This window comes from Mytilus trossulus, chromosome 8 (genome assembly GCF_036588685.1).
Source record: "Mytilus trossulus isolate FHL-02 chromosome 8, PNRI_Mtr1.1.1.hap1, whole genome shotgun sequence".
Classification (NCBI taxonomy): domain Eukaryota; kingdom Metazoa; phylum Mollusca; class Bivalvia; order Mytilida; family Mytilidae; genus Mytilus; species Mytilus trossulus.
This window is the reverse complement of record NC_086380.1, coordinates 72,018,730-72,045,350: the sequence shown is the minus strand read 5'-3', so window position 1 is coordinate 72,045,350 and position 26,621 is coordinate 72,018,730. Positions and strand designations below refer to the sequence as shown.

General features: G+C 30.8%; 1 protein-coding gene across 4 annotated transcripts; it reads left to right on the top strand.

Moving 5' to 3' along the window:
- The first annotated feature begins 1,317 nt into the window (after positions 1–1,317).
- LOC134681371 (coronin-1B-like) lies at positions 1,318–26,182 on the top strand. Of its 4 annotated transcripts, XM_063540971.1 has the most exons (12): positions 1,318–1,473; positions 1,603–1,797; positions 7,361–7,613; positions 8,737–8,881; positions 9,114–9,144; positions 10,811–10,927; positions 12,969–13,073; positions 14,261–14,406; positions 15,692–15,752; positions 16,599–16,700; positions 17,216–17,395; positions 21,894–26,182. In XM_063540971.1, exons 2-12 carry the CDS (start codon positions 1,603–1,605, stop codon positions 22,083–22,085), a joined length of 1,527 nt encoding a protein of 508 aa, XP_063397041.1. In that variant the 5' UTR covers positions 1,318–1,473; the 3' UTR covers positions 22,086–26,182. The 4 variants fall into 4 exon arrangements, with proteins under 4 accessions (XP_063397041.1, XP_063397040.1, XP_063397042.1 ...); XM_063540970.1 differs by lacking the exon at positions 9,114–9,144 and having other exon boundaries at positions 8,737–8,912; XM_063540972.1 differs by lacking the exons at positions 1,318–1,473; positions 9,114–9,144 and adding an exon at positions 18,935–19,087 and having other exon boundaries at positions 1,582–1,797; positions 8,737–8,912.
- Positions 26,183–26,621: the final 439 nt, after the last annotated feature.

Here is a 26,621-nt window from a genome sequence, read left to right as displayed (position 1 = left end):
GTTTCCGAGTTAACAGGTTTTATCAATTAAAAAGGGGATTTTCCAGTTTTCAGACATTGACACAAAAATGTTTTCAGCAGTTCTCATGAAACTTTGCTGAAATATTTAATCTATTGTTGTAAACTTCCTTTCGATTTTTATTAATTTCAGATTTTATGTTATTGAGTTAAGGAATTTTATTCAACAAATTGAACAAATCATAGTTTGACACTCCAATAGCAATTTATTCCACTTTTTTCAAAGGCCTTATTTGAACAATTTTTTATCAGGTTTTTGATTGTACCAAGTGTACTTGTAATCTTGAAGAATACATAGTTTAGTAGGGAAACAATGACTTATAACAAAATAAATCTTGGTTTGTAATGAGTTATGTGCAGCTTCGGACCCAAGTACATGGTTGGAACTTTCATTGTACAATGCATGAATTCTAGTCTAGAATTTGACTTGTAACCCAATACATTTGGTTCTGCTTTGAAAAGAATCCCAGAGCTGAGACTATGTACCATATTATAAAAAAGGTTAACTGGTTGTTAGCGGGATCTAGTCCTTAATTGAGATCCTTGTCACTGATATTCCTCGACAGGCCATATTTTTTCTTCCTTTTTGTCAATTTAAGAATTGTTTTAATTTAATATGTTCCGGTACGGGAAACAAGGAACATTATTCTCATACACAAAATTAAGATAATTCTAAATACACATTCATAAAAAAAAAGAAGGATTTTTTACAAAGGATAATCCTAAGATATACTTGAATTGTCCTGGACCTCACTTCTGTGATGGGTATATGTTAATGGAATCCTTCTCTGAATACGGGACAAACATAAAAGTAGTGGTAGACCCCAATGTCCAATGATCTTCAATTTATATCGAATATTGACTGTCAAAAAAAATTGCTAACATTCCAATTTTCAATAACCATGATAACAGTTAACAGCAAATACATTATCACAATAACAGATAACAAAAAAACTAAAAGCCCAATAACAGATAACAAAGAATAAAACAATAACAGCTAACAGCAAATATATATTTCCAAAATAACAGATAACAAAGAATTAAATTGCCCCATAAAAGCATAACAGTTAAACCCCTTGCCCCCTCAATATTTATAATATAGGTTTTTTTTTCAAGATTCCCGCGAAATATCCAATACAAATATTTGTAGTTACCTCCCCTTAATCGTTGAAACTTATTTGACGATAAATCATTGATTAAAGTGTGTCCTTAAGTGAAAGGATGCAGTAAAAGTAATTTTATAATGGCAAATGGAATTGCAAAGCGAAAGATCTGTCACCCGAAGATAAGATCTTTTCCATTTAAGGAGAAAAAAGATGTTAAGATTTCATTTTGAGTAAATGACATGCGCACGTACGCTTCCGGGTATGTTACAGGAAGCAAAGGAGGGCGTTATAGTTTATCAGTGCAACAAGAGTGCCGGCAACCCTTCCCCTTTTAAAAAGATCTATCAAGGGTAGGTTCAACCAAACAAGGGCAAAATTATCGGTTATGTCAAACAAAGATTTTTTGTATAGAGAATCTGGAAAGTAAGTGAAATAGCGATGCTTTACCGGCATGTCACATGTTTACAATTTTCTTTCAGATGGCTTTTCGTATCAGACAGTCAAAGTATCGGCATGTATTTGGTAAACCCTTAAAGCGAGATCAGTGTTATGACAACATTAGAGTGTCCAAGATATCATGGGATAGTACATTGTGCAGTGTGAACCCTAAATACATAGCTATTATAACAGAGGCTGCTGGTGGGGGAGCATTCTTAGTTCTGCCTTTATCAAAGGTGAGTCACATTGTTGTTTGATGATGAAGTGCATACTTTTGATGATTAATTATAAAGGTGTGTAAATGTTACAAAGATCATTTTCCTTTGTCAGTCGTAAAAAGATATGTTGATATTTCTGTGTTACTGGAGATAAAAAAATCATACCCTTGGCCTTAACCGAAACATTTGTTAACTTCATATCGTTATTTAAAAGTGTGCTTACTTTCAGAAGACAGCCCCTTATATGTCAAGGTCCTTAACATTCTCATGCAATACAATGGAAATCTTTATTTATTCATTAGAACAAAAGTCTCTAACATGATGTATGCAAATTAAAACGGCCTTATATCATGGCTATCAGTTCCTACAATGTATATGGATGGAAACCTGCAGAAGTTTATGATTCTAGATACAATGTACTTTGTAGTTGCAAAGTCATGAATTTTTATAAATTTCCTGTTATCAGGTTATACTTGAGTGGATTGCAAGTACCGGTAGTTGTTTTCCAGTGTCCGATTTGATTTTATATGTACACAAAAGTCATGTACATGTAAAAGGTCAGAAATCTACAAATAAAGTGTTCGGATCAATACAACATATTTTGTATATAAAAGTCAACATATGAAGGATGTAATCCAAAGCCTGAGTAAAGACAGGGTTTTGAACAGATCAACATGATCATGATCAAGGGGCCATACAAGATGAGTGGTCAATTTGTTTGCAGAAATACTAATAAATCTTGTCATTTACTTAATCGTTATGTGTTACTGTATGTATAGTCAAATTATTTGCCTGACTGTCCATTTTTTATACAGTGACTGTAAACATGGGTTTTGCTCATTGTTGAAGGCCATACGGTGACCTGTAGCTGTTAATTTCTGTGTCATTTTAGTCTCTTGTGGATAGCTGTCTCATTGGCAATCTCACATGTACCATATCTTCTTTTTTATATTTATTTCTTCATCTGAGATTCTTGTAAACATAATCAATATTAAATAATCAAGACTTGAAAAAGGAGCACAGAATTTTCAAGGGAACATTAAATATATTTCTATTAATCATGTTAATTAGTAATGCATTATTATTTGTACACTCATCTTCATGTACATATGATGTGTCATGTGTATGTTCCCATCAAGACCCTACATACAGATTCTGAAATTAACCCTTGGTGAAACAGAAAATGTATCTATATCTATGACCCCATTAACTCTATGAATCTATTATTAGCCCACATATGGAGAATAAGCAGGGGAGGTTTGAGATTTTAAACTAACAGTGTATTTTATGTGTCTGTCCATAATTAGGAACTTTCAGGTTTTTTTTTATTACATATATATATAGTTTTTATATACATTCTAATGGCTTTTCCCTCATTGAAGAATGTCAAACAAACTGTTGCCTGTACAACAGAAAAAAATGGTGACATGATGGGTAACATCCAATTTTTATTTATAATAAGATAACTGTACTATACCGTCAGTTTGGGATCATTCTATCTCAAACAAGAGTTTTTTTTTTAATTTATTAAATTGGTTGCATTGATTTCCCAGTGAAATATAAACTGGTAATTTCTAATTCACATGTGAAAAAATTGTGGTTAACATGTTTTACTTTAATATCTTTAAAAAGCCATAAATTTGCCAATGAAATAAAAAGAATAATTAAACAAATCATTCAGATATGGAAAAATATTCAACTCAACAGGCATTTATGAATTAATGTTTTGTTTGGTCACTCATTGAATATTTGTCTCTGTTTGAACTCTTCAGTTAGTTATTCTTTAATTATTTGTCCAGATGAATCATTTTGAACCTACAGTTATCTCCCCCTTGTGCATTAATTTGAGTAAAAAAGAAACTTTTTCTTGTTTCTTTGAATTCACTTGACAACATTTATATACAAATATTTAATTGCCTTTGCCTGTCATTAATTGTTGTTTAACTATTCATAAATACATTATTCCATAGACATAGAAAATTCATTTGTCTAATATCTTTAAAACACTGCTCATTTTCGAGCCTCCAGGGAACAATTTTTGAAAATCTTGGCGTTTATTAAACATCTCTGCCTAGTAGACGATTCCTTTGTTTTTCTTGAGTAAAAGTTAAAACTTTCATAAAAAAAAAAAAAAAAAATAGAATAAAGTTTACAGACATATTTGAGCCTCCCAAAACCTGTTAAGTTTTGACAGACATGTATATAGAGGGATAGGTAACTTCTTAACAATCCTTGTTGCGATAAAAAAAATATGTAGAGAATCATTGTAGAAACCACACTGTACACCTTAAAACTTTAAAAGTTGTTGATAGAGGATTTTAATGAAATAAAGATTTTCTTAAACTTAAATGATTCCTACATTGATAGAGTTAATTTGGTTGATAATGTTCATGTCCTTCATGTAATTTGAATTATTTAAGAAAGGAGGGTAATTATTTTTGGGGCATTATTCTACATTTTGGGTGAAAAACACAATAAAACGTAGTTCACCTGTTCAGCTAAAAACTTAAAAAGTTCTTGATTGATTTTGATGAAATTTATTTTGTCTGAAGTCTTAATGTTTTTTACATCTATTTTAAGTCCTTGGTTTTGATGTGTGGTAAAAATTTGGAGAATATCAAGGGGAAATAATCCAAATAAGAATTAAGAATTAAAATTAAACTGGTTTATTTTTACATGTCCATACAAATGTATTTGACTTGAATATGTATCACACTGACTGCTTGTACAAAATGAAACTTTAAGAAAATGAAATTTAATTATAAGATAGTTCTTTGTGTAATATCAGGTGCTCCAGAAAGAGACTTTATATCCTGCTTTATATGTGACACCCCGTCATGTTGCTCAAACAATGTGGGAGGAAAAATTGTTTTAAGTGTTTTCAACGAATTTGGAAATGATCTTTTTAAAGGTTTCTGGGTATATTACTAGTCCAAATGTACCATTACTTGTTTTCATGCATCACACAAATACCAGTGTGTTTACAAGTGAAGACTTTTCTCGGAACTTTTTCAAATCACATTTTTTTTTCTCTTTCAATTCCAAATATTTAAGAGTAGTCTAGACATGCTAGACAAGATGTCAATAAAGTCAACTGTAACAATCAACAAGGCATTAGGATAACACATTTTAAAATGTCCTTAAAATGTTTAAAATTTGTTCTTGGGGACTATACTTTTGTTTGCCTCTTAAATTGAGTGACACTTGTATGACTAGGGAATTCAATTAAAAACACTTTTTTCGTGTATATATTTGTAAATCATCCGCTTCCCCATATATGATAAAGTACACACGTACGTATCCTGTCAAATTAACATCTATATGTGTTATTAGAAAATACGTTGTATAAATTAAAGTTGTCTAGTGTTATTACCCTTGAAAATGTTAAACCTCTTGATTTAATAATTTGAAATCTTTATTTGTATTTTTTATTAGAATTTGCCACATCCTGCTTTTTACATTTATTTGAAGGATGTATTATTATTTCCCCAAAACTAAGTCCATTATGAAAAATTATGCATGTTATGCAAGGCCAGTATTAACCTTTGTAACAATTACAAACATTTGACAAATTTAAGGCCAAATATATTTGTTTATGATGATTGATAGTTTCATTTTGATTTTTATATTGACAGAAAATGTAAAATTATTTAATAAAAGAAGTTTTCACAACACAAACAATTAAAACCATCTCTTTCATTTTCAGTCTTATATTTTTCATAAATTTAAATACACATGTATGCCTAGTTCATTAGGTTTTTACAGTAAAACAGTTTTTTTAATCCAGCTATTGATCCTCTATATGCTCAAAGACATGTAATATTCATGTAAATGCATGCATGCTTTAAATTTTCTCTCTAAAATATAACATGAAATGGTCTAAATCATAACTTTTTTACCAAAAAAATTAAAAGGCAAATTAAATGTCAACAGTAAACAACGGCTTTAAATTTACGTTTTGCTGGTATACATGGTACATTTTCAAAATCACCTTATGGCAGGATTGAAGGATTTGAAAAGTCAATGGCCTGCTTATTTTTCCCTTTCAAAAATCTGATTAAAACATTGAAATTGAAGTGGCCTAAAATGTATTGTACTTGACGTTGTAAGAAGAACAGACAAACAGGAAGGATATATAACAGGAACTGATTATACGAGGAAGATATCATATAAATACATTGTTTAATAAGATTATTTGTCGTAGGTTGACATAATATTGTCGACATAATATTCTCGTTGAATACATGTATAATGTGTATCCTCTCTTTTTATTATCTATTGTTTTATCGTATTAAATCGTTAAATTGATTTTTAATTGTAAAATGACAAAATTTTAGTCAATTTACATAAGGTAGATTTTTAATTTTCTGAGCATCCATTCTGGGAATGTTGGAAATACACAATTTTGTTTTAAGATTATTTCATCAATTATCATTTGATATACAACAAAAATATATAATCCTTGAAATACAAATATTAAACTATAAAAAAGTCAAGTGTTGTTTTCTGCATTTAAAATTTACTGAAAAATCAAGGGGAGATAATTATACTGAATTTGATCAAACATTTTTGAAGAAAATAAGGCCTGTGACCCCCTACTCTCAATTGTTATTTCAGAAAGATTAATGAAAAAGAAGCACCTCATTGAACTTTAACAAATTTTTATTGTTTTAAATGTTTCCCCAGTGAGGAAAAAATAAGTTTCTCCTCTCTAAACAATATAAAATAACCCAAATTTCGTTAATTTCAATGTATTTTAATGGGTGAAAAGACGATGTCTGTACATGTGAACCCCAGTCATTACATTGAAATTTGAAGTGACAGAGACTAGACTACAGAAGTTTAAGACAATCTATTGTGGAACATTTAGACAGCTCAGTTAACTATTTTAAAACAGGAATAATCATTCAATTGATGAGCTTCAAATATTTATCAAGTGTATTACAGGAGTATATTCATTGACATTTCTACATGATAGTGATTTTGGTGCATATAGTCAAATAAACATTATAGTGTAGGTTTCTCTTCCTTTGCTCTCACAGTGAATTAAATCACTCTCAACATGCTCAAATAATAGTCAATCTTTCTAAATTTACAACTGTACATCAAATTCAATATTAAAAAAATATGCAAGTTAATGAATTTCATTTGAAAATGAGGTGATGAGCATTGAGTTTAATTTTAAGGAAGTGGCACACTGATGTTAATTTTAAGGAAGTGGCACATTGAGGTTAATTTTAAGGAAGTGGTGCATGTATATAGGTTAATTTTAAGGAAGTGATTAAATTCTGATCTGAAGAGCTAAATTATTTATTTGTTTGTTGAAAACTTGGAAGTATGGAAGCAAAGCATGAAAATCATGTTCAACATTCATTTCAGAAATGGTGTTTTCCCTAGAGGGTATATGCAGGATGATGATCCATGCATTAAATTCAGGCACCCATCTTATAAAATTTGAAATGCCTTCTTATTCTTAGAAGCCCTCTTCCTTCAAAATCTATCTTCTATTCTTTTAGTCAAGCTGTCATTCTTCAAACAGTTTCTATGTAAACACTGACGAATATTTTTTTTATAATTTCAGACTGGTCGTATTGAGAGAGATTCTCCGCTGGTATCGGGACACAAGGCAGCAGTATTAGATATAGAATGGTGTCCACATAATGATGATGTCATTGCCAGTTGTTCTGAAGATTGTTACGTTAAAGTCTGGCAGATCCCAGAAGGTGGCGTCAACAAACCTTTAACAGAACCAATTGTAGATTTACTAGGACATCAAAAGAGAGTTGGTGTTGTAAAATGGCATCCTACAGCACAGAGTATTCTCCTCAGTGGAGGTTGGTTTGTCATATTAGTATTAGAATATCAATGTTCTCCTTAGTGGAGGTTGGTTTGTCATATTAGTATTAGATAATCAATGTTCTCCTTAGTGGAGGTTGGTTTGTCATATTAGTATAAGATTACCATTATTCTCCTCAGTGGAGGTTGGTTTGTCATATTGGTATAAGATTATCATTATTCTCCTCAGTGGAGGTTTGTTTGTCATATTGGTATAAGATTATCCTTATTCTCCTCAGTGGAGGTTGGTTTGTCAATATTAGTATAAGATAATCAATGTTCTCCTTAGTGGAGGTTGGTTTGTCTCATTAGTATAAAATAATTGATGTTCCCCTCAATAGAGGTTTGTTTGTCATACATATTTGTTTCCAATTACTGTGGATTAATATAAGACCAAAAAAAGTATTATTCCTAGTATACAAGTATTCATGGATTTGTGGATGAAGATAAACCACAAATTTAAATGTTCAGCATTGTACAGATGTTCTTTTAATGCTTCTTAACAGACTCATTAGCTAGGCAAAACCATGGAATAACCTTGAAAATATTAGTTTTCCTCAATCCATGAAAATTCCTACCCATGAAAATATAAATGAATCCAAAGTACATGTAGTACTTACAGTACACATAGTACTGTATCTACTCAACTGTTTGGTTCTGTAAACGACACAATATTTCTCTGCTACAATCTCATGAAAGGGAAATAACACTTGATTTGAGATGTTGTCTAGTAACTTCTTAATTTGTAAGACAAAAGTCATCTGTTTATCTGAGCAGCAACAATGATATTGGGCTTATAATCTCATCTCATCATTTTACACCACCGAAATAAAACAAATGAGACAGTAACCAAAGAACTCAAAATAATGAAAATAATACATTGACACAATAGTACGTACATAGTTATTGTGTACAATATTAGCCTCAACTTTAAACTGGTAAACTCTCAGCTTGCCACACATGTAACATCATTTACACAATTTTTAATACACAGTCAATAAACTCATCAAAGATTTACCATGATTAAAATTTTACGTTTTTCTCAACAACAAAAAAAACATTAAAAAACAATGCTGCTTGAATATATATTGAGAAGACGAATAAAGTTGTTTCCCTTTTCAGGTCAAGACAATATTATAATGATTTGGAATGTGGGAACTGGTGAAGCTGTTGTACAGATAGATGCTCCTGACCACATCTTATCAGCATCATGGAATTACGATGGGTCAAAATTCGTAGCTACATGTAAAGATAAAATGATGAGAGTGTATGACCCAAGATCGGGAGATATGTTAGGTGTAAGTATCTAGGCCAGTCAACACTGAGGTTGTGAGTTTGAACCCTGCTAGTGCAGGTGCTCTATTCCAATCTTAATTGACTAGGATTGTCAGTTTCCTATAGCTTTCGAAGGTTGATGGTTTTAGCCAAGCACTCCGGCTTCCACCACCCATAAAAACTGACAGAAATAGCCCAAAATTGAAGCTCATGATTAATGAGAGTTATGACCCAAGATCGGGAGACATGTTAGGTGTAAGTATCTAGGCCAGTCAACACTGAGGTTGTGAGTTTGAACCCTGCTAGTGCAGGTGCACTCGATTCCAATCTTAATTGACTAGGATTGTCAGTTTCCTATAGCTATCAAAGGTTAATGGTTTTAGCCAAGCACTCCAGCCTCCACATAAAGCATAAAAGATTTATTTAAAGTCGGTTATACTTATAACAATATAACATAAGCTCTGTAGAGCTTTTATTTGACTTACATATAAGACAAGCACAATACATAAAACACATAAAACATGCAAAATAAATAATGTTTTCAAGCACAGCAATTAATTAATAGCACAATTAAAGCATATAAGCAAACATAAAATGCAGATAAACTAACATTCATGCAATAGCTATTATAAAACACTAAAAGTAATTCAAGCATTAACAGTCAAGGGTCTAACTTAAATAAGTTATTAGAGAAAAATAACATACATGTTGTTATTGTGAGCTGAAATATCAAAAAACTGTAATAACATATGTATGTTACATGTTTCAAAGGGAAAATATACAACCTTTATTTTGTTAAATTTTTCTCAAGTTCTATTGATATTATAATTTTCTTTATGTATACTAATCTTTGCAAATATATAACAGCTCATAGCTTACCAATCATGCATAGTACACCTATGTTATTACAGAAAATACATTCCTGCAATAACCAATGGGTGTTATTGCAGCTTCTCTATATATCTCTTTAAAGGCTTTGCTCTGACTTGCATAAGAATGTATTTCAATTCATTGTAAGAAATGATGATCAGAGCTTGTAATGAGGCACTGTGCAAGATTCCAAGTGTCTCATTTACTCTGATATAGTAAATTACATGCTTGTAATAACATAAGCCTTCTTATTACAGCTTAATTTCCCTTAAAAGCCTTGTCTCATTGATTTACCATGGTTAATCATAATTGTATTAATGGAATTAGAAAATTAGTTATCAAGGTAATTTATTAAGCTACTGCGCAAAAGTTTCTAAGAATTCCCAAGTGCCCATTAAAGATAAACATTTTTGGTATATTTCACTGATAACCAACATATGTTATTACAGGTTCAGGAAAAAAGAGAAGACAACTCATGAAAGTGTCTGTAATAACAACATGCATGTTATTTTTCCCTGATAACTTATTTAAGTTAGACCCTTGACTGATTAAGAACACAAATAAAAAAAATAAAAAATATGCCGAATAATTTAAAAGCCAAAGTATACAAGATAAATAAATAAACTGATCTACCACCCATAAAAACTGACAGGCTTGAAATAGCCCAAATTTGAAGCTCAAGATTAATATGAAACACCAACAATCAATCTTCTGTGACTAGGTGTATGTATGAAGGGATAAAAATTATTGTGAGTTTTTTTTTAATGTGGATGTGTAAGTATCACAATAATAGGAACTAGCATTCTGATAACTTAAACATAGATACATCTATATATAGTGACATTTTTTTTATAAATCGCAATAATTAAACTCAACGTTTTTGTTCATTCTTAAAAATGCAATTATAAATGCAAACATTAATTTTCCGAATATACAGCATTTATTTTAATATCTTTTTTTTTTCTTTTTTTTTTTCTATATTTGACATAGATATGAAGTGAGACACATTTGTATATGTATTTATGTTTTTTTTTATATTTGATGTTTATAGGAAGTGAAGGCCCATGAAGGTGCTAAGCCAGCACAGGCTGTGTATCTGAAGGATGGTAAAATATTCTCTGCAGGGTTCTCTAGAATGAGCACCAGACAGTATGCATTGTGGAATGAGGTAAGAATTTATTTACAAATACACAACTTATAGATATAGGAAGATGTGGTATGAGTGCCAATGAGACAACTCTCCATCAAAGTCACAATTTGTAAAACATGTAAAAGTAAACCATTATAGATCAAAAGTACGGTCCTCAACACAGATTCTTGGCTCACAACGATCAGCAAGCTATAAACATGATAAAGGGCCCTGAAAATGACTAGTGTAAAACCATTCAAACAAAAAACCAATAGTCTAATCAATATAAAAAATGAGAAATACTTATGATCCACATCAACAAACTACAACTACTGAACATCAGGGTCCTGACTTTGGACAGATTTATTTTCTGATCCTTTGATAAGAATTGATATTATTAACCTGGTTAAATGAAGTCCAAAACTTACTTGATGTTTGGAGGTAGATGGGTACCTCCTGGGTGTATTCAACTGACAATATCTACAGCATCAATCAAGATCTTTGAAACCTCACTTAAACATTGCAAGGATGTTGAAGTTGTGGAGCTGTTATTGATGAATTATTTCATGGATTTTTCATCCCTTTTTAGCTCACCTGACCTGAAAGGTCAAGTGAGCTTTTCTCATCACTTGGCGTCCTTCGTCCGTAAACTTTTACAAAAATCTTCTCCTCTGAAACTACTGGGCCAGATTTAACCAAACTTGGCCACAATCATCCTTGGGGTATCTAGTTTTAAAAATGTGTCCGGTGACCTGGCCATCCAACCAAGATGGCAGCCATGGCTAAAAATAGAACACAGGGGTAAAATGTATATTTTGGCTTATATCTTTGAAACCAAAAACCAAAACATTTAGAGCAAATCTGACTGAGGTAAAATTGTTGATCAGGTCAAGATCTATCTGCCCTGAAATTTTCAGACGAATCAGACAACCTGTTGTTGGGTTGCTGCCCCTGAATTGGTTATTTTAAGGAAATTTTGCAGTTTTTGGCTATTATCTTGAATACTATTATAGATAGAGAAAAACTGTAAACAGCAATAATGTTCAGCAAAGTAAGACCTACAAATAAGTCAACATGACCAAAATTGTCAGTCAACCCCTTAAGGAGTTATTGCCCTTTATAGTCAATTTTAAACAACTTTTCGTCATTTTTTGTAACTTGTACAAAAATCTTCTTCTCTGAAACTACATGGCCAAATTAAACCAAACTTGGCCATTGTGGTATATAGTTCAAAAAATGTGTCTGATGACCCCGCCTACCAAACAAAATGGCCGACATGGCTAAAATTAGAACATAGTGGTAAAATGCAGTTTTTGATTTATATCTTTGAAACTAAGACATTTAGGGCAAATCTTTCAAGATTTAAATGTCCATCAGAATAAGATCTATCCCTTCACTAATTTTCAGATGAATCCGACAACTCTTTGTTGGGTTACTGCCCTAAAATTGTTAATTTTAAGGAAATTTTGCAGTTTTTGGTTATTATCTTGAATACTATTATAGATAGAGATAAACTGTCAACAGCAATAATGTTCAGCAAAGTAAGATCTACAAATAAGTCAACATGATCAAAATTGTTAGAGGACCCCTTTAGGAGTTATTGCCCTTTATAGTCAATATTTAACAACTTTTCGTCATTTATGTAACTTGTACAAAAATCTTCTTTTCTTAAACTATGGGCCAAATTTAAACATACTTGGCCAAAATTATTACTAGGGTATCTATTTAAAAAAAGTGTCAAATGACCCCACCTACCAACCAAGATGACCGACATTAGTAAATACAGTAACAGGTGAGTGACACAGGCTCTTGAGAGCCTCTAGTTAAACATTTAGCTGTTCAGTATACTCTAGTGTTATAGATCTCCATCAATTGAGAAACATTCTGCACAACCGAGCCATTTCAGTTTTTGATCTCTTTTTAATTCAAATTACGTGCAGACAATCAAAAGCTGAATGGATAAAAAATAACATTAGGTTTACTATTATGAAAGCATATTTTCTCATCTATCATTGTGTTATCACTGTGCATTTATAATTTAATTAGAGTTAGTCTCATTCCCGAATAATTTTTATTTTAGAATGATCTATCAGAAGAGATGATGCGTGAAGAGATTGACCAAAGTAACGGTGTGATGTTCCCATTTTATGACCCTGACACAAGTATGATATATCTTATTGGAAGGGTAAGAATTTTATTAAAATATCCAAATATTCTGAATATAGAGCAATTACGAAGGTGATACTATATGCACAAGGATAGTAAAAAAATGAGTCAGTTAAAAAGTGTTTGTGCTGGAACAATCACCTGAAATAAAAGTTTAATACATAATTCTAATATGACGTTCTGCTTTAGCTTTGGGTACAAAGTCATGTTCTAATTCGAATAGAACATGGGCTGCATGTGATTGACGTCACAATTGAAATTGCAACGTCAGATGAATTTTGAACAACGCCAGAGATCAAAATGGACATTTTGTATGGTGTTGCTCACTAGGAAATTAAATAAAAAACATTCTAAAAGTAAGTTTAAATGTTTTTGTTCTTTTTTTATTAATAAATTGTTGATTTTTTTTAAAGTTTTTGTTCATCAAATCAAAATGGCGAAATTTCAAGCGTCTACTATAGGTCCGCTTCGAAGTACAGAAGTTCAAAATATTCCTAGTAGAATTGAAATAATTCTATCCTGCCATGCTCTATGCTCATTTTAATGCTTGCTAATGCTCGGTATTAAGATATTAACAAATATAATGCCTACCCATGTTAAAATGAGCATAGAGCATAGAGCATGGCATGAAAGAATTATTTCTTAATTTTAATAGAGGCAAGCAAGTATCAATGCTTTCCTGCCAATACAACACATGCATACAGGAGGTTATATATTTTTGATATTTTCTACCAATTATGGCAATACATGCTTGATAGGTTAAGAAGTATAAAAACAAACGGGCAACTCCATGTCAAAAACGAATAAAGGACCAACCAACATTAACAATACACAACAAAGCAAACTAAAGACAGGGCAACACAAACCCCTCCAAAAACAGGGAAACACAAACCCCTCCAAAAACCATGTTTTTTTTTATTTGATAACATCAGTGTGTTTTCCTTGAAATATATATTTACAATTAGAAATGTGGTAAAAGCAATGATTTTAACTTGGATGATCTGTCCCTGTATCATAAACTCTTTTTAGCCGATATTTCCCTAGATTGCAATTTAAATTATCTGATATTTTGAGGTGACATATTTTCATAATTATAAATAATGTGATATTTGCAGTGTGACTTATTTTCTTGATGTTAATCAATGTCATATTTTGTAGTGTGACTTTTTTCAGGATTTTAATTTATGACAATGTGATATTTTACAGGGTGACAGTATTATCAGATATTACGAAGTAACAGATGAAGCTCCTTATGTACATTACTTAAGCTTGTACCAGTGCAAGGATGCACAGAGAGGGTTTGGCTACATGCCAAAACGAGGACTTAATGTCAATAATTGTGAAATAGCTAGGTAATAATATGTGGAATAAAAATAATCATAATAATGATAAATCTTTACTGGAAATCTCTTTTTAAAGGAATTTAATTTGGGGAATGTAGTAATCTATAGCTAGCAGAAAGCTACATTTTATATATCGGTGATCAATTTATAAAAAATCTTACAATACAAAATACTCATCTATCATTTGTCTAAATTGATAAAGTTACGAACATTTTAGTATAAATTACAATAGATTACAGACACCCTGGATAGTCAATATCATTAAGCACCTATATAGTAGTTTGCCTACTTTATATACTTAGATTCACAGCTCTTTTCCCAAAATTTTCTAATTTTTGTTATGATATTGTTCTAAAATTATTTAATTTCTGGTTTACTTCATATGTAAATTATGTCAGTAGATTGATTTTGAATATGTAAGCTTCAGAAGGCAAAAAGTAAAATCACAAAAATACTGAACTCAGAGGAAAATCAATATGGAAAGTCCATAATCACATGGCAAAATCAAAAAACAAAACACATCAAAAACGAATGGACAAGAACTGTCATATTCCTGACTTGGTACAGGCATTTTCAAATGTAGAAAATGGTGGATTAAACCTGGTTCTAAAGCGCTAACCCTCTCACTTTAATAACAGTCTCATCAAATTCTGTTACATTTACATGATGCGTTAAATAAACAGTCACAATCAATAAAATAGTCAAAATATGGGAACATCAGTCATCATCGTATAACAATTTAACAGGACACAAACAATTTAGATAATCTTACAATACAAAATACTCATCTATCATTTGTCTAAATTGATAAAGTTACGAACATTTTAGTATAAATTACAATAGATTAAAGACACCCTGGATAGTCAAGATCATTAAGCACCTATATAGTAGTTTGCCTACTTTATATACTAAGTTTCACAGCTCTTTTCCCAAAATTTTCTAATTTTTGTTGTGATATTGTTCTAAAATTATTTAATATCTGGTTTACTTCATATGTTAATTATGTCAGTAGATTGATTTTGAATATGTAAGGGCTGTTCCAGAAAATACTATGTCCCCCCCCCCCCAGGAACGGCACTTTTTTTTAACCCCCACCACCCACAGAAATAAAATTTAATTAGAACAGCACTCCCTTTGCATTTTGGTATTCCAAATACAACCACCCACATAATATTTAAAAAAATTGCCTTCCCTGGGGGAACATAGTATTTTCTGGAACAGCCCTAAGCTTCAGAAGGCAATTAAGTATATAGGCCAGATGAAGATAGTAAATTTTCATTCTTCTTTCTTTCAGATTTTATAAACTACACAATAGTGGTCTCTGTGAAGTTATACCAATGACTGTTCCTAGAAAGGTACATATAACATACAGATATTTCTATCCCCCCTTTTTAACTTAGAAGAGAAACAATTTCAGGCAATCGTAGATACCAAAGAAAACTTTTCATTTGTATAAAAAAAAGAAGAGATGTGGTAGGACAACTATTTACTAGAGTTCAAATGATTTATATTTTAGCAATTAAAGGTCAACCTATGACCGTCAACAATGACCAAAACCCACATGTTTATTCACTTATTAAAGCCCCTGACATGATAAAATTTGAAATAATTCAAAAGTAGAAAAATCATTAAAGACCAATGATAAAACAATAAACAAAAAACACATATGATAGACACTAACAAACAAATCCACTGAATTACAGGCTCTTTCAAAGCCAAATAAATATAACCAAAATAAATCATGATCTTCCAGACAAAAATCTGGAAACAACTGGGCTGAACTGTTTTGGTTTTTGAAAACACTTGTTAATTCTAACATGATGCCTTCTTCATGTTCTAAATACTCCAATTTAGTCTTACAATAATTTAAATATGCACCATGTATCCTGTACTTTTGGCGCAATATTCAAGAAGCGGTCAAACTACTCTTTAATTCATGGAAATGAATGAAACTGCATCGTTTTCTACGTCCTCTTGTTTCATCTTGCATTTGTCTTGGCCAAATCATTATTATCTTAAAAATACCCCTTTGTTGTATGATGCCAGGGAGTGATATTACCCATCTTCTTTCTTATGTGATTCAATTCTCCACTGGATACCAAATGAAGTAGAAGTTAACAACTATAGGACACCATTCAGCCTTCAATAATGAGCAAAGACCTAAAAACTAATGTAATTTTCTTTTTTTCTTTTTTTGTTAGTCTGAATTATTCCAAGATGACCTTTACCCTGACACAGCAGGAGATACCCCAGCGGTCACTGCAGATGAATGGTTAGCCGGCAAAAAATCAGATCCAATTCTGGTGAGTACTGGTTGAAAGTAGGGAAGATATGAACAGAAAAAAACAGCCAAGAGCTTTAATTGTGTGGTGGTTATATTTTATGTAATTTTTAACTTAACATATATGCTGGTTGTTTTTTTTTCATGTGTTTTGGACATAACTATTATCGTTATAAATATTTTTTTAAATATCATAGTTTCTTTATGACAGTTATTTCCACCAAACAGTAAAACTAATCAAATTTATTACTTAATACATCTTCTGAAAAAAAGTTAAATAAATACTGGTTCTATTTAAGAGTTTTATTTTTAATGAATATACAGAACCAAATACGAATAATAATTTTTCTATAGATATCTTCAATCAAACAGCTCAAGACAACACAAATCATACAAACTGATGTCGTTTCGAGTGTGTCACAGTGTGATTTTTTAATTATTCTGTTTTTTTCTGCTTTGTTAAAGATTTTTTGTACTTTTACAATATTTGCCATCAAAAGATGACTGATTTTGACCCCTAACTTTATTTTCCAACAGATCTCACTGAAAGATGAATATGTACCTACGCAAAAGGAACAGTTAAAAGTAGTTAAAAAATCCAATATATTAGATAAACCTATACACAAACCAACTGCTGCGGCTACTCCGGCTACTCCAGCCAGGTCATCAGTTCAAGAGGTGGCAGTTCCAGAAGAATCTGGTGCAGCATTACCACCGGTTAGTATAGGTCATATACAAATAATACTATCAATCGTCACTCAGACTTAGAGAATGATAATCTTCGTCTTGCTGTTTGATTTACACCGATTTCCATAATATGTGTTTAAACATATTTATTTATTGTGGATTGGGAAACAAGTTTTGCAACTTATATTAATCCCTTTCCACTTTGCGGGTGCGAGTAATAAGTCTATATGTATGCATAGATTTCTCGTCACTACCATATAGGAGAATGATGACATTTATCTTGTCTTTGCTGTTTGAAATTACACTAAATTTCATAATGAGGTTGTTGTAATTATACAGGCCTTAAAAAATTAAGAAACTAAATTTCTTTTGTTGACGTAATAATAATTAGAACAGATAGAATGACAGAGCGTTGTCAGATCATAGTTATCAAAGCATGGACACAGATCGGTATTTTGATCAGATTGAACATAACTCATGCTATTTATAAAAGGAGTGAAAAGAAGGAATCTAACTTATAAAAACATATTCATATATGTATATTCTCTATATAATAGCATGTTCAATGTGCTTTCTATAAATACCAGAAGAGAACTTGGTTTGAACATAGATAAATTGATCAACCAATTAATTTACCTATCAAAAGGATTATTCCTCATTCTTGGTTTTGTTTTTATGTCGTTAACAAGTAAATAGAAAAAAGGAAATAAATGTGTGACCAAACATGATGCATTGTTGTAAGCTGTGTATTAAAAGATTGTAAAAAGTTGTCCTATCCTTTTGTCATTGATTCAGAAAATAAGATATGTTTGGACCTAAACTAAATATCTCAATTGAGCATGTAATGAAGGACCATATTGACCTTCAAGCTTATTAAAAACCATCAACTAAAAGAATAATTGTCAATGCTTTCGGTGCTAATAGCTTAAAAGCCTGTTCTAAGCTGTTCTAAGCTTGCATTTTGATGTAACTTTTAATATCTGTGATGCTTCTTAAACAATTAACTGCTGGAGGGGTTAAAAAATTGTAAAATCTAATTTAATAATTGCAAAGGGAGAAAAACGGTTAAAAAAAAGACATGATTTTTATTTGATAGATTGCAATTGTTAGAAATTCTTTTGCCGTTTGTAAAATAATTTAATAATTGCAAAGGGAGAAACGGTTAAAAAAAAAGACAAGATTTTTATTTGATAGATTGCAATTGTTAGAAATTTTTTTGCCTTTTTTCATTGCGTATATCTCTCATCAGGAACTTTAAAATGTTAAGTTAAATTGTGTTGTGTGTTTTGGAAAGTGACTTTCTATTTTACAATAGTTTAAATAGTAAGAATGCACAATGATCTTGTTTAGTCGGTTATTAGTAACTAGTGGGGGTATTTTAACTTCTTGTTTCTTTTTTGGTTTGAAGCATTACATTTAATAATAAGAATGAGGGGATAAAATCAGAATAGAAAGAAAAATTAAGCTAAGCAATGCTAAATTATAATTTCATATCTTATTTCTCTCTTTCTACTTTTGCATGACTTAATAATCTAAATGCATATCTTGTATTTTATTTATGTATAACAGGGATTTGATCCACAAGGTATTCTTGAAGATATACGGAAACTCAAATTAATAGTTAAAGCACACGAAAAGCGCATAAAGACATTAGAAGAAAAACTAGCTCAATATGAAGGGAATTCCACAGAAGAAGAAGAAAACGGAGAAAAGTGCTAAAATGTATACATATTTCTAATTTTGGTGTGTTGTGTATTATTAGTATTTAGTTGGAGTGCTTTGCATGTCAATTGTTTTTCTTATTTAGTATTATTCTAGAGAATTACAGTGAAAATGGATGAAAATATTTTACTTAAAAGATTATGGAAATTAAAACAATATTTTTTTTTAATTTATTTTTTGGTGCTAAAGATGAAAACATCTGAATACTGTAAATTCAGATGCATATTAAAGCTACCTGTCTACAATGACCACTATCCATCAATTTTTTCTAAAAGACCAAAAAACTGTTTCAATTAATTTTTGAAAGTCCTTGATATATAGATATTGGTTTGCCTATATTTGTTATATTTTTTATTTCAAAACAGTTTTTAGATCCATTTTAATGATAAGACTAATGTATTCAAAATATTTAGTTCATTTTCACTAAAATCATTGGCATTTTCAGATATTTATAAAATGTTTTAACAGTATTTTTTTCACACTTTATATATTATATGTGCACGGCAACGCTTCCTTGCTTATATGTCTACAATTCTTGCTATTTCTATGTATTGCTGCTGCTAACCTTATTGTCACAGATGGCTCATTGACTAAGTGATCAGTTACTGTGGATTTTATTGACTTAGTCAGTTACTGTGGATTTCATTGACTAAGTCAGTTACTGTGGATTTCATTGACTAAGTCAATTACTGTGGATTTCATTGACTTAGTCAGTTACTGTGGATTTCATTGACTAAGTCAGTTACTGTGGATTTCATTGACTAAGTCAGTTACTGTGGATTTCATTGACTTAGTCAGTTACTGTGGATTTGTTAATATTGGTACCATTTTTTGTGGGTAATTGATTCTGCGATTTCACTATTATCCAACATTTTTATACCCCTGCTTTAAATACACCCCCACTTAAAAAAGGGGGGTATACTGTTTTACCTCTGTCTGTCCAGCCTTCTGTCAGTCCGTCCCATGAATACTTTTCGTCACATTTTTCTCGTGAATAACAATACAGGGTTTTCTGAAATTTGGTTTCAGGGTTTATATAAGCCAGCTATACTGTGGGATGTGTTTTCAGAATAATCACTCGACAACTTCCTGTTTACCGATCACTTGTATGATTTTACACATGATAGCCAAGTTGAAAATTTTTCATCATATTTTTCTCAGGAACCACAAGACAAGGATTTCTGAAATTTGGTTTCAGGGTTTATATAAGCCAGCTATACCGTGTGATGTGTTTTCAGAGTCATCACTTGACAACTTCCTGTTTACCAAACACTTGCATATTTTTACACTACTAATATTATCCCCTTGCGGCAGGGGTATCATCAGTGAGTAGTAGCAGGCAGTTTCACTTTTTGTTCATGCTTAACCATTATCCTCAAATCCACAAATAGAATGTACCCTAATTATGATAATGAATCCACAGTTTTCATTATAATTTGTGGTATACCAAACTTCATAGATTTCTTTGGTACAGTTTAACAATGAATTTAAATGTTAAATGAAATACAAGTTTACTTAAGGCAAAACTACCAAATCAAATATCCACAAAATATGTAAGTTTTCCTCAATCCATGAAAATTGATATGTACCAATAATAATTAAACTAGATTCACAGTATTCCACACTTGCACCTTTTACAGAATTTCCCAGTTTAAAAACACACTTGGTTTAAGCTTGTCACAAGTTGTTCCCGCAATGGTCGATTTGTGTACACAAACAATAAAGGACTTTGTAACTTCAAATATTTACATGGGAAATAAAAAGTGAAAGATAAAATTGAGAATCCGACCATAGAAAAAAAACCAGCAGAAGGTCAACAACAGGTCTTCAATGTAGCGAGATATTCCTGCACCCTGAGGCGTCCTTCAGCTGGCCCCTAAACAAATATATACTAGTTCAGTGATAATGAAAGCCATACTAATTTCCAAATTGTACACAATGTATGCCTCACAAAGTATATTTTGTTTTGAGATTATATTTGAAAAGCCCTATTCCCTATGTTAGATTTGGTGTAACTTTAATAGAGCATTAAACTAGTGTAATGGTTGAGGAGTAGAATAGTAGTTGATAGATTGTTCCTTTTGTAGATTGCAGGTCATAGGTCACATGCATAATTTGTCAGCTTACAGTTCACATGCATATTCATATAAATGAAAATTGAAATTGTTTTCAGCTAGATTTTTGCAATAAATGCACTCACGTCATGATAGTGATGTTATATCTACAATGATCTATGAGAACATAATGTTCTTGTCAATTTGTATGATTTGTCATATGCTTTAATGGTTATTTTTGTACTTCTGACATCTGTGACACCTTGTTTAAAAAAAAAGAGCTTGTTAGCTCTTGAAAAAGCAATAAATGACTTAGAACAATCTTCACCAATATTCATTCTAAAACCCCAGAATGTTTGTCTTTCGATTATGTTAGTGTTTCATTGTTTAAGATAATATCATTTGATATTCATATAATTCAAGATATTTTAGTATTTATTTCCATAAAAAAAGTATATTTATGTCTTCCTATATTGTGCTTTTGAAATAAAAGTCTTTATAAATGGGTTAAACCAAAAACAATGTTGGCATGGGTAGATAGACTTGATCAATACTAACTTCCTTAGACTATTTTCTGATTCATTTTTACCTGAACTAATATCATAATTATTGTTGTGATTGTGTGTAATTTTACTTTTTGTATATTTTGATACATTTAATAGAAAACAAAGGAAACAGGACAAAATCAGTACATGCACAGCTAAAAAATGCTAAATAATTTGTTTATTTATTGTTTTCCCCCCTTTTTTCAGAAATCACCAGCAGTCCATAAAGAAATCCAACAATTAAAGCAAGTGATTGGAGAACAGAACCAAACTATTCAGGATTTAATGGAAAGAGTTATTTCCCTTGAACAGGCAGCAAACAATAGTGGGGTAACAGAAAATGATGAAACATTAGGCAATGACAAAGCTGGTGACCAGGAACAGGCAGATAATAATTAATGCTGCAGACGACATTAAAAATCAAAATGGCTGCTGGTTAAGATTTAGTGTTTTAACATTTCTCTTTTTTTTAAGACATTTTGTATTTAAGCAATGTATATTTATTTAAATGCTGGCAAAAAAATATATATATTAGCACTTCTTTATATATATTGGATATGCATGACTTACACAAGCATTTTAACAGTGAAACAGTTCAAATGAATAGAATTAAATATTATGAGAAAAAGGCTTTAAGATTAAATGCTTTTTAAACAAAAATACTAAATTTTTTTCTTCATTTGAGTAAAAGAAAAATAACTATATTTTAAAAACTGGTGTAGCAATAGATTTTTTTACTAATGAACAAGGAAATATTTCAGATCAAATTTTAGCTGCTGATCATGAATTTCCCATAACTGCCAAATACATCATACATGCAATTTTATCATATAAAAGATTGCAATACTTGATTGTTTTGTAGGATTAAAGTCAGTAAAAAGTGGTCAATAGATCATGGAGAAGCTACATGTGTAGCCATCGATTCTAAATTAATTCTCTAGTCTTCCCATTATTGATTGTAAATTGGTTTTTCTATAAATATTTAAATTAAAAAAAACATTTTTTATGTCAAAATTATTGTTTAGACTTGAAACTGATATGAATGATGATCATACATCAAATTATAACAACTTTTTTTTCCTTTCTTACTTTCAAGAGGCCAAAGAAAGATAACTCTGTATCGACAGTTAGATAGATCTCAGATCCAAGAAGTAAATATTTTTAGAATTTTCACAAGCAGAAAATCAAGTATTGCAAAACTTTTGAAGTAGACTTAGATTTGTTATTGTTATTTGTCATTCATTTATGCCAATAAAAAGTGCTTTGTTATGTTGATATGAACTCTGTGACTGATTTGTTTGTTTTTTCCCCTGGATGTTACTGTTGTTGAAAATGGCTTTAAGTGTCTGTAAAAATGTTGTTGTTTGATATGCTTATTTTGTAGGAAATTTTCAGAGAAACGGTCATTGATTTTTTTCCCTTATTCATGTAGGTTTGCCCTACCACTTTTTACCCCAAAGTATTGCATTGGTTCACTTTATCTAAATGAAGATTGAATAGAAAGGATATTAAAAGAATAAAAGTATTATTTTTTTTCAAAAATGTTTTTATGTTCAGATTTCTTTGCTAAAGAATATTTTTTTTTTTTAAATTTACCCATAACCCCTCTAACTCTCTAATATGATTAACAGTTCTGCAATACCCTTACACAGAAAGTTGTGCCAATTCTTTTCTTGAAAACAAATTTCTACCAGGATATATGGTAAAATGTAACATTTGAGCTTTTATTAGAAGGAAATGATATGTTGATCAACACATATATATCTTGAATGTATGCAATTCTGTGATGAATAGGAAAACAAAATTCCATATACATACATATATAAATAATAAATATAATTTGATGAAATTAGAAATTTTTAGTATCTTATAGATTCTTTTTATAAACTATTAATAAGTCATGACTATTTCTGAGCATTCCAAGGCTTGTATGTTAATATTTATTTGTAAATATAGTTTCCCTTGTACAGATTAGATATAGATCATGAAAATGATTATTTTTGTATATGACATGCTTGGAGGAACAATAAATATTTTTGATTTATAATGTTCTCAGGTTTTGATTGCTCTGTTCCAGTTTTGTATTAAGTGTTTTTATATAGGTTTTTGCTTAATTGTTAAACTTAAAATAGTTTCAGCTATTTCTTTCAGTTTAGTGCATCAGCGTTTAATTTTTGTCATTGAAATAATAGTTTTTATTAGTTTGCAGTCAGAATTTAGTAGGATTTAGGTAATTGAATGGGAATCTATCTTGCTAAATGTTTAACAACAACAAAAAATTGATATAAATAAACTAGGTTTAGTTTATTTTAACTCATATTGAGTTAAATTCTTACAGAATGGTGATGTAAATGTTTTTAGGACCATAGACTGGTTAGTTTACCAATAACTGCTTATCTTAGAATTTCAGGATTTCGTCACAATATTCCTAATGGAATCTTTCCAACTTCAGACTATGTTTGAAATAGATATAAGTGGAAGAAAGTAATGTTAAATTTCCAATTAGAAATCAGCGTGAAAAGAAAAATGAGATTTTAGTTTAAAGATGACTGTTTTTCAGGATCATCTCATTTTACACACAAAGATCACATAGGTGGTGTTGGGATCAACAGAACATCTTTAGAATGAAATATCAAAGTATAGATAATGTCCCCTTATTGGTTTGCACCAGGGTTAAGAGGTCAAATAAATAAGTTGAATATATTAAGTGGAAGTTTGTTGAAAACATTCCATTTATTAATGTCACTGTGTGAAAGACTATGCAGATGCATAAATAAAAAAAATGTCATGTGATACCACCTTTTCAACCTCCACATTGGAGACTCCTATAGCCTAAACATATATATGAAGCATGTGAAAGAAAGCTAAAAATGTCATGTGATACCACCTTTTCAACCTCCACATTGGAGACTCCTATATCCTAAACATATATATGAAGCATGTGAAAGAAAGCTAAAAATGTCATGTGATACCACCTTTTCACCTCCACATTGGAGACTCCTATATCCTAAACATATATATGAAGCATGTGAGAGAAAGCTAGTTATTCGATTATCATACTGAAACTCTGCCAGTATCACCTGTTGTGTGGAGCATGGATGTATCCTGGTCTTATCTAATAATCTGGTTCCCCAATTGGCCATTTCAGAATCTAAAGAATCATGGGTAATTTCATTGTTCGTACCCCAAAATGAAAATAATATTACGTCATTGGTTGAATTTCCATTGTTTAGAATGTTTTAAACCAATCACAACGCTTTGGCGAACACTTTTGAAAATATTACCCATAATGCATTAGATTCTGAAACAGCGAATTAATGCATTTGATGCTGAGGAAGTCTATATGTTCTCACACTGTAATTTGTTCTATATGTTACCCAGTCATTTACCTCACTCTCTTTTACATATTATTTTAAAAGACCGAGTTTTATTAATCTATTGGGTCTTGATGAGGCTTTTATGATAAATTTAGTGTGTAAGAAATAATGTGCTTTGTCTAATTTTTAAAATTCAATGTGGTAGTGACTTGGTATTGCAGTAACTCTTGTGATTAATGAAGTATTGTTAGTTACATTATAGATTCTAACACAACGTAATTCAAACGTTTAGCTGACTTTACAGATTTATCTCCCTGTAGTGTTAGGTACCACCTTAATGAAGTATTGTTAGGTACATTATAGATCCTAAGCTCTTGCTGTAACATTTAAAGAAATTCTTATAGAACTGCTTATTTTATAAAGAACAAAATACTCCCCATGTTGAGTTTCCTTTCATCGTGGAATTATTATTTCTTTCACCTCACTTGTAGTATATATTTTATGCACACATTAAATAGAAATTAATAACCAAAGCACCTTTATTTTTTTCAATTTTTATACCTGAAGCAGGATTTAAACTGTCTCATGTCCAGGAATAAATAGAAAAATGGAGAAAAAATTGTTATAGTAAAATAATCATTTTTTTCTACAAAATCACATGCACAGGTTTACCTGATAATGTATTTTCTCAGCATTATTCATTATTTTACAAAATAGAAAATATTTTAGTTTTTGTGTACTCTAACTTTTCATCTTTGAGAATTATGATTATGAACTTTAACCTTTAATCTTAAAAAATGATGACCATGCTCTTGATTGATTAGCTCTGATCTAGTGACCTGTTTGATGTAAATTAAAAAAATAACATGAAAAAAATGGCAATATCTGGGGGACTTTAATTTGAAACCACAGTGATGGTTACACACTTTTGTCATATACTTGTTTTTATGAAAAAAATACTCCTTTTTCTAATAAAATTGTGAAATTAAATGCACCAAGTTTAATATTAAAAAGTAGTTTTTGCAACTAGTTTACAGTAGGACATGATTACATTAAGCCATAATTTAATTGTTTTCAGTATGGAACTTTGTCACAAATTTATGTCCGTTATAAATAGTTATGCTATGATCATTTGTATATTATATAATCATACAGCAATAAAAACGTACTCTAAATTAACAGTGTGTCTTACAATCTATGCCAACTTTGATGTTTGATTGATTGATCAATTGTTTGGTGTTTAATACCTCTTTCAGCACTCAGAGATTGTTTGGTGATTAAAACCTCTTTCATCACTAAGAGGTTGTTTGGTGTTTAATACCTCTTTCACCACTAAGAGGTTGTTAGGTGTTTAATACCTCTTTCAGCACTAAGAGGTTGTTTGGTGTTGAGGTTGTTTGGTGTTTAATTCCTCTTTCAGCACTAAGAGGTTGTTTTGTGTTGAGGTTGTTTGGTGTTTAATACCTCTTTCACCACTAAGAGGTTGTTTGGTGTTTAATACCTCTTTCATCACTAAGAGGTTGTTTGGTGTTTTACCTCTCTCAGCACTATAGGTTGTTTGGTGTTTAATACCTCTTTCATCACTAGAGGTTGTTTAGTGTTTAATACCTCTCTCAGC